At 35.2% G+C, this 8637-nt stretch overlaps 1 protein-coding gene across 1 annotated transcript in view; it reads left to right on the top strand.

The window, feature by feature from the left end:
* The window catches only part of LOC128021940 (tether containing UBX domain for GLUT4-like), a 9522-nt gene extending 2861 nt beyond the window's left edge, over positions 1-6661 (top strand). The window contains exons 7-17 of the mRNA XM_052609042.1: positions 1-453; positions 1029-1088; positions 2175-2311; positions 3369-3450; positions 3515-3581; positions 3797-3859; positions 4159-4211; positions 5009-5060; positions 5240-5309; positions 5648-5817; positions 6555-6661. The exon at positions 1-453 is cut by the window's left edge and continues 28 nt beyond it. Coding sequence (XP_052465002.1) covers positions 1-453; positions 1029-1088; positions 2175-2311; positions 3369-3450; positions 3515-3581; positions 3797-3859; positions 4159-4211; positions 5009-5060; positions 5240-5309; positions 5648-5817; positions 6555-6565 — 1218 coding nt within the window. The 3' untranslated portion in view covers positions 6566-6661. The remainder of the gene's footprint in view (positions 454-1028; positions 1089-2174; positions 2312-3368; positions 3451-3514; positions 3582-3796; positions 3860-4158; positions 4212-5008; positions 5061-5239; positions 5310-5647; positions 5818-6554) is intronic.
* Positions 6662-8637: the final 1976 nt, after the last annotated feature.

Genomic DNA, 8637 nt, shown 5'->3' with positions numbered 1-8637 from the left:
TGTCCTGGTGCATCTGTGGATGAGGTCGCTATGCCAATGGATGCTGTTGCCAAGACAACTGTATCACAGCCGCCTTCAGAACCACCCGAGGAGCCCGCCCCCGTTCCCATGGAAACCCAAGCTCCTCCCACTGAGGTCACGGGGCAGCTGAACCATCATGCTATCAAACAGGAAGAGGAGGAGCCAAAGGCGAGCCAAGAGCAGGAAGTGAGGCCTAAATCTGACCAGCCACCATCCAAACTAATGCCACAAGAGGACGACGAGCGACCTGGGACGTCCCAACAGTGCCATGGCTCCGCCCCCTCAGCCACGCCCACTGACTTTGTGCCATTTTCAGGGAGTGGCCAGCGTCTGGGAGGAAGTACAGGACTGAAGATGTCCACGTCTTGGTCATCATGTGTGTCCAGCAGCCCTCCGAAAGCCAAGAAACCCAAACCCAGCCATGAAATCAAGGTCTGTTTACTTCCTCTTTCTTTATTTGCTCTCTCTTTTCGGCTTTTTCATTACAGGAATGAATGATAAAATAATTAAAAAAAAAAAATCTTTATTTTTTAATTTTTTTTCTGTGATGCTCTGCTGTATTTTCAGCATCATTCCTCCAGTCTTCAGTGTCACATGATCTTCAGAAATCATGATAATATGATGATTTACTGCTCAAGAAACATTTCTGATCATGTGACACTGAAGACTGGAGGAATGATGCTGAAAATTGAGAAGCACATCACAGAAATAAATCACACTTTAACACAGATCCACACAGAAAACAGCTGATTTAAATTCCAGTTTTTTAAAATGCATTTCTTATCAAATAAATGCAGCCCTGCTGAAAGGAAGAGGCTCTTTCAGAAAGCTTCTCCTGACAGGTTTAGTGTTGATCTGCAGGATCTGTGTGTGGTTCTGCTCAGTTGATGATTGACACCAAAACACACTTTTTTCTTCATAGCAGCTGCACTTTCTAGTCGTCTGGCGTTTGACACACACAGATGTCTCTCTCTGAAGCTAAAGTGTTTGTGAATGTGTTTGATCAGAGATCAGTCAGTGCCAAACAAGCGACGAGGGACGAAGAGGAAACAGACAAATATCTGGAGGTAAAGACCCTCACAGAGCCCTACAATCACACATTACTGGACTATTCTTATGATATTGCATCTATATGTCAGATCCCTGCGTTTATTATGTTAGATATTATTTTATATTAAGTCTGCGTGATGTGATCAAACCCTTATGTCACGAAATGAGTAATTTTATTTCATGATAAAGATTTAAATCACTGTATAGTTAATTTTTCTATTGCAAATAGTATATCTTTGCAGTTTTATTCTATCTCTGTTTTTAAAAATGTGCACAAAAATTCAAATAAACATTTGGACAAATACAATATAAAAAAAAAGTTAAAAATTAAATAGACGGCCTGTCTGTTTAATAATAGCTTTCCGTGGAATGCATTTTCTGCCAGTTTCAAATAAATTGTTTAAATCATAAAAAGTAAAAATTAGAATAAATTCGAAATACAACTTCTACTCGTGATGAATCAGTGACTCGTGATGAATCAGTGACTCTTGATGAATCAAGATGAATCAGTGACTCGTGATGAATCAGTGACTCGTGATGTATCAGTGACTCGTGATGAATCATGATGAACCAGTGACTCGTGATGAACCAGTGACTCGTGATGAATCATGATGAACCAGTGACTCGTGATGAATCAGTGACTCGTGATGAATCAGTGACTCGTGATGAATCATGATGAACCAGTGACTCGTGATGAATCATGATGAACCAGTGACTCGTGATGAATCATGATGAACCAGTGACTCGTGATGAATCATGATGAACGAGTGATTTGTGATGAATCAGTGACTCCTGATGAATCGTGATGAATCAGTGACTCCTGATTTAATCATTATGAATCAGTGACTCCTGATTTAATCATGATGAAGCAGTGACTCGTGATGAATCATGATGAACCAGTGACTCGTGATGAATCATGATGAACCAGTGACTTGTGATGAATCATGATGAACCAGTGACTCGTGATGAATCATGATGAACCAGTGACTTGTGATGAATCATGATGAATCAGCGACTTGTGGTGAATCAGTGAATTGTGATGAATCAGTGACTCGGATGAATCAGTGGCTCTTGATGAATCAGTGAATTATGTGTTTGCACAGCCGGTCGACAGGGATCCGCTGGTCTTCCATCTGGACTCTGGAGCCCGTCGCCATGATGACGCAGAACTTCCTGATGAGTTTTTTGAGGTCACCGTGGACGACATTCGGAAGAGATTTGCGCAGCTAAAGAGTGTGAGGTGAGAACCTATGACACATTTGATAGGACGAGATCAGGTGATCGACATGTAAAGCAGCCAATCACAGCAGCAGTGGAGTTATTGTTAACTGAAACTAATAAAAGTATATATTTTTTTAATTAAGGTAAAGCTGAAATAAAATAAAGTATAAAAATTCAATATGAATTTAACGTTAAAAAACTTACAAATGTTGTCTTGGCAACTAAATAAAAAAAAAAAAAAAGAAATTAAATTTAAATAGAAATATTTAAATAAGAAAGATTAAATGCCACAAGCACAGACCGAATAAGTAAAGATTTTTATAAAAATGTAAAATATAAAATAAGCTAATTCAACAATTATCAATGTGTATGAAATGTGCTTACTTTGCCTTGAAATTAAATAAATATTAATTTAAATAAAATACATAATTAAAATGTAACATCATTTAATAAACTTAGTTTAATAAGTTACTAGTGCTAAAACAATTCAAATGAAATAATCTAAAACTTAAAAAAAACTATATAGATGTTTTTTTTTATCATCAGCTAATTAAACTGATTAAAATGATTAAAATGAATGTAGAAAGTATGTAAAAAATCCAATTTCAAATTTTAACAAAAACTATAATAGCATCTCAGTGATACTAAAATACCACTGTCCACAGTAAAAAATCAGTTTATATTTCGTCTTCTGGGAAACATGTAATAAATCACTTCTGAAGGGCAGTATAATACAAAAAAAATGACAGAGGTCAAGCCGAAGGTCAGAGGTGGCCGTGACCTTTGCCCTCCAACTCCTCAGACAGAGTTTTATTTCTGAGCCTCAGTTATTGTGACTTAATTAGTTTCTAATTAAAGCCTGCTACGAGTCGTTTCAGATCTCAGTTCAGGAAATTCAGTAATGATATCAGATGCTTTAGTTCAATAATCATGAACTGAAATCATGAGAGAATGTTTTCTCTTTCATTATTTATATTTTTGTATTTTTGTGGAGTGTGGGATAGCTGGGATCCTCTGGACTGGTTTGTTTGGTAGTTTTGCACGGTTCATCATGTGATGTGTGTGGTGTGTTTCAGGAAGGCTCTGGAGGAAGCTCCTCTCGTGACTAAAGCCCTGCGAGAGTCTCAGATGAAGGAGAAGCTGGACAGGTATCCGAAGGTGAGTGTGTGTGTCGTCTGATCATGTGATCGTCATGTGATCGTCTCACCGCTGTGTTCATCAGGTGGTGCTGAGGGTCCAGTTTCCTGACCGACACGTTCTTCAGGGCTTCTTCAGACCTCTAGAAACAGGTCAGATTCGAGTTTTGGTCTAAAATATTTGTTATATGTATATATATTATTATTATATATTTTTAGTGTATGCATATGTACAGTATGTTGTTTTTTCTTCATTATTTCGTGTTATGGTTAGTTTTTTATTATTATTATTCTCTTTGTTTAGTTGTAAACAGATATTATTATTTTTCTTCTCTCTGCTGATGTCTGTGTGTTTGTCTGTTTTCCAGTCGCTGCTTTGAGGAGCTTCATCAGATCTCACCTGCAGGACCCACAGATGGAGTTTTACCTGTGTGAGTTTCACACACACACACACACACACACAGACACACACACAGAGACACACACACACACACACACACACACACAGACACACACACAGAGACACACACACACACACACAGAGAGACACACTCACACGCATACTCTCTCTCTCACTCACACACTCACACACACACACACACACAGAGAGACACACTCACACGCATACTCTCTCTCTCACTCACACACTCACACACACACACACACACACAAATGCACTGATGTTGTTCTACATAATGTGTGTTTAATCTTAGTATTTTTTGTTTTCTAGTCGTTGCTCCTCCCAAAACCATCCTAGATGACCCGAATGTCACTCTATTCCAGGTGACTGTGTGTGTGTGTCTGTTATTAATATTAATAATAATTGTTGTTGTGAGATATTTATACAGCATTGTTTATAATAAAAACATGTAAATGTAACTAAGATTTATTAATAAATATTATTATAAATAATTTATTAGCATGGTATTTAGTATTATAAATTGTTTTAATTACTTTTTTCTGTTGCTCTTAATTGTTTTTAAAAATTATTTATAATATACATGTAGATGTAACTAATAATTATTTGTAAATTATTATCATTATATATATATATACTTTGACATTACTTTTTTATAATATAAATATTTGTATTAATATTTTGTCATTATTATAACCCTAACCCTAACACATCATTTACACATCATCGTTTTGATCTGGTTATAATAAATATTTTTTATTTAAAATAAATGCCGCTCCTTTGAACTCTATTTGTTAATGAATCACGATTTCCACAAGAAAGAAATTAATGTATCTGTATTTTTCAGTAGGAATGTGGTAAAGTGCAGTCTGCTGACAGTCATTAACCTCTCTCTCTCTCTCTCTCTGTCTCTGTGTGTGTGTGTGTGTGTGTGTTTATCTCTCTCTCTCTGTCTCTCTGTGTGTGTGTGTGTGTGTGTGTTTATCTCTCTCTCTCTCTCTGTGTCTCTCTCTGTGTGTGTGTGTGTGTGTGTGTGTGTTTCTCTCTCTCTCTCTCTCTCTGTCTCTGTGTGTGTGTGTGTGTTTATCTCTCTCTCTCTCTCTCTCTCTGTCTCTCTGTGTGTGTGTGTGTGTGTGTGTGTGTTTATCTTCCTCTCTCTCAGGCGAGTCTCTTCCCTGCTGCTCTCGTGTACTTTGGTTCAGACGTGAGGACAGGTTTGTTAACATCTTTTATCATCTGTCCAAACCAATGATTGCGTTACTGGAAGCACACAGTGCATTCTGGGTAATGGGAGCGTTGCCCCCTGCTGGTCATGTGATCGATCTGCTCCACTCACACACTTACTGAGACCGTGTGTGTGTGTGTGTGTGTGTGTGTGTGTGTGATTCCACAGACGGTTACTTGCGCTCTGATCTTCTGGACGTCAGTGTCTCCGCCCTACAGGCCGATGAGCTCATTGCAGGGTGAGTATTAATATATATTTGTTTTATTTTATTTCAATTTTAGAAAAAGATTTTTGGTTTTAATTAGTTTTACACCGGTCACACTGATTGAGATTCTCGTATAACTGGGGGCTTATGGGTAATTCTCATAGGTCTGAATGCTTCTGATGTGTTTAATGCTGTGTGAAGAGGATGTTTCTCATCTCAAATATTAAACTGGTGCTGGAAGTCTATTAGAACTGCAGCCGGTCAGGAGGTCGTGACCTCTGACCTCAGTCAGTCAGAGAGACGAACCACTAGTGTTAGCTGTCTTCCTGTTCCTGTGTGTATCCATCACGCGTGTTCTTCCTGTGCTCCAGCTGTGTGCCACGCTCTCCTCCTGCTGAAGAAGACCTGTCGTCCTCTCCACAGTCATGTGACTCCTCCGGCCAGCGGGGGGCGATGGAGGACGGTGGTGACACGCAGACAGCAGCGGTCAGACCAGAGAAGACCGACCCCGGGAAAGTGCCGAAATGGCTCAAACTGCCAGGTGTGTTCCTCACAGGTTTGATTTCAGACCAACACCACTAGAGAGCGTACAGACACTACTGTCTATTTGATAAAACAATAATATTGTGAAAAATGACTACATTCTGATTTTATCCTGACTTTATATTGAAATTCAGACTTTAAATCTCGCATTTCTGACTTTATATTGAAATTTTCACTTTATTTCAAAATTCTAACTTTATTTTTTAATTTGGACTTTTTATTGAAATTCTGACTTTTTATTAAATTCTGGCTTTATATTTAGAAATTTTGATTTAATATTTCGACATGCTGACTTTATTTAAAAATTCTGTCTTTATATTTTGAAATTCTGACTTTATTTTTTAATTTTGACTTTATATCTCACAATTCTGAAGTTGTTTTGCAATTAATGAATTATTGACATTCAGACTTTATATTTAGAAATTCTGACTTTATTTCAAAATTCTGACTTAATATTTTCAAATTCAGACTTTCTCGCAATTCCGACTTATATTGAAATTCAGACTTTGTTTTAAATTCTGACTTAATATTTTTAAGTTCTGACTTTATCATGAAATTCTGACTTTTATCTTAGAATAGTGAAAAAAAAGTCTGAATTGTATGATGAGTTGCATTTATATTTTTTTATTTTTCTATCCCATGATGAAAACGTGCTTCCATAGTTTAATAAAGGAAATATGGTAATTTAAGTTTTTCTCATTTGTTTTATTGTTGTTGTTTACTTTATGTTTTCAGGTAAGAAGTGATCGATGCAGGAGGACGAGAGCGTTCAGATTCTCCTTCAATAGTTTGACTGTAATTCATGCAAACCTTCATCAAATAAAACACGATGATAATTGCCATTTGAGTACTTCTCTTTACTTCTGACATAATCTGTTTCTGATGATAATTCTGAAACAAAGGTTAACAAAAACAGCATAGACATATTAAAAAAAGGGGGGGGGTACAAAACTAAATTTTTTTACTTTACCAAATTACTAAAATATCAAATTAAAACCTAAATAAAATACCATAATAAATTAGATATTAAATTAGGAAAACAATAAAAAAGTAACATCATTACTAAAACTTAAATTTGAATTATAATGAAAGCTGAAAATATAAAAATAGAAGCTATTTAAAATGTTTATATTTTGTTTATACATGCAAGTATTTATACAAGCTAAAACAAACAAAAAAAAAGCTAAAAGACCATCACCAGGGTGGTTAAAAATATTTTTTATTTGTTTGTTTCTTTATTTTTATTTATTCTAAAAATATAAACGCAAGTTAACTGAAGCTACAGATGCTAAAGTTCAACTAAAGATCTCACTGTCTCTCCCACATTAAAATGCATTATTTAGTCTGTAGTGTTATTGAAAACTTAAAATATAAAAAAATTACTTCATTAAATAAAAATAAACAGAAAAAAAAGATAAATTGATTAGAAATGTTTCCCAGGCGACAAACTGAAATAAGTTAAAGTATAAAAAAATACTAAAAGTAATAATAAAAAAGTAAAGTAACACAAATAAGAAACAAATACAAATGCAAAAAAAGCAAAATTCAACAAAAACTCAAACAACAATTAAAATGAACTGAAAATATACAAATGTAAGCTAATTCAAAATGTTTATAAATACTATTATAGTTTACAAATAACACTTTGATTAAAGTTTAAAATGTGTTTTGGGTTTAAATTAACTTTTAAGTCAACATGAAGTCATAATAATAGACTAATAATTAATTGGTGCACCATACTACAAAATCATTAAAGACAAATAAATAATAAATACGATTTTGTACTGATACTGAGCCTAAACTAATTAAAATATAAACAAAACAACCACATTTTAATTAAAATGAAAAAAAAAAAAAGTTTATATATATATATAAGTAAAATTATGAAAACTATAATAGTATATAAATGAATCTAAAGGAACACTGCACTGTACTCTTAAACAATAAATAACCAAATAATCAAAAGGCTAATAATAACACATTAATGGTTTCATTCAAAGAAACATCTCGTTACTTACAGAAGTAAAACTGGATCTTTTGACTTTACAGATCTTCTCATCATAATATTCCCAATCATGAGAGGTAATGTGATATTAGATTACTATTAGGCCGGTTGTTCACACCATCATACAGCAATCTTTAATGATCTCTTAATGAAGCATGATTTGTTTGATAGTTAATCTGGTCATGTGTGTGACTGAGTTTCCCTCTGGAGGAATGTGTTTGCTCGAGCTGAACTCCAGCATGTGAAGACACTGGTGCTCCAGCTGGTGGCGCTGTTGTGTTACAAACACTGTTCAAACGAGACAGACTCGTGTTTACATCAGGGTTATAAAACTGAACAAAGAACAGAATTACTAAAACTTCAAAATGGAAAACAAAAACATATTCAACATATTTATGAAAAAAAAGCTATATTTAGTGTCTGAAACAAGTGATTGGTGCTCCAGCTGTTAGGGTTTGTGGTTAATTCAGGAAATGAGTCACAGATTTCAGAGGATCAGTCTTTTATACCACAGAGAAGCATTTATACTCACCAAGGAAATAAGATACAAAACATGCTATTACTTATTTAATCATCTATTTATTTTTTTGTTATTTTTATATATATTCTTTTACTCAGAGTAGAAATTCAAAAAAATATGCTGGAGTCCAGGGGCGGATCTACCGGGGTGGTAAATGCCACCCTAAAAGAAAGCCTTGCCACCCCTGCTGCCACCCCAGTTGGCAACAACGAATTAAAGGTTATGGCCAATTTGAAAATTTATGAGCACGAATCTTTCGTGATTCGCGATCCCGCTCCGAACTCCCGAACTAA

The sequence above is a fragment of the Carassius gibelio genome, chromosome A11 (genome assembly GCF_023724105.1).
Source record: "Carassius gibelio isolate Cgi1373 ecotype wild population from Czech Republic chromosome A11, carGib1.2-hapl.c, whole genome shotgun sequence".
Classification (NCBI taxonomy): Eukaryota; Metazoa; Chordata; class Actinopteri; order Cypriniformes; family Cyprinidae; genus Carassius; species Carassius gibelio.
Note: the sequence above shows the minus strand (reverse complement) of the source record. Positions and strands in the feature narration are given on the sequence as shown.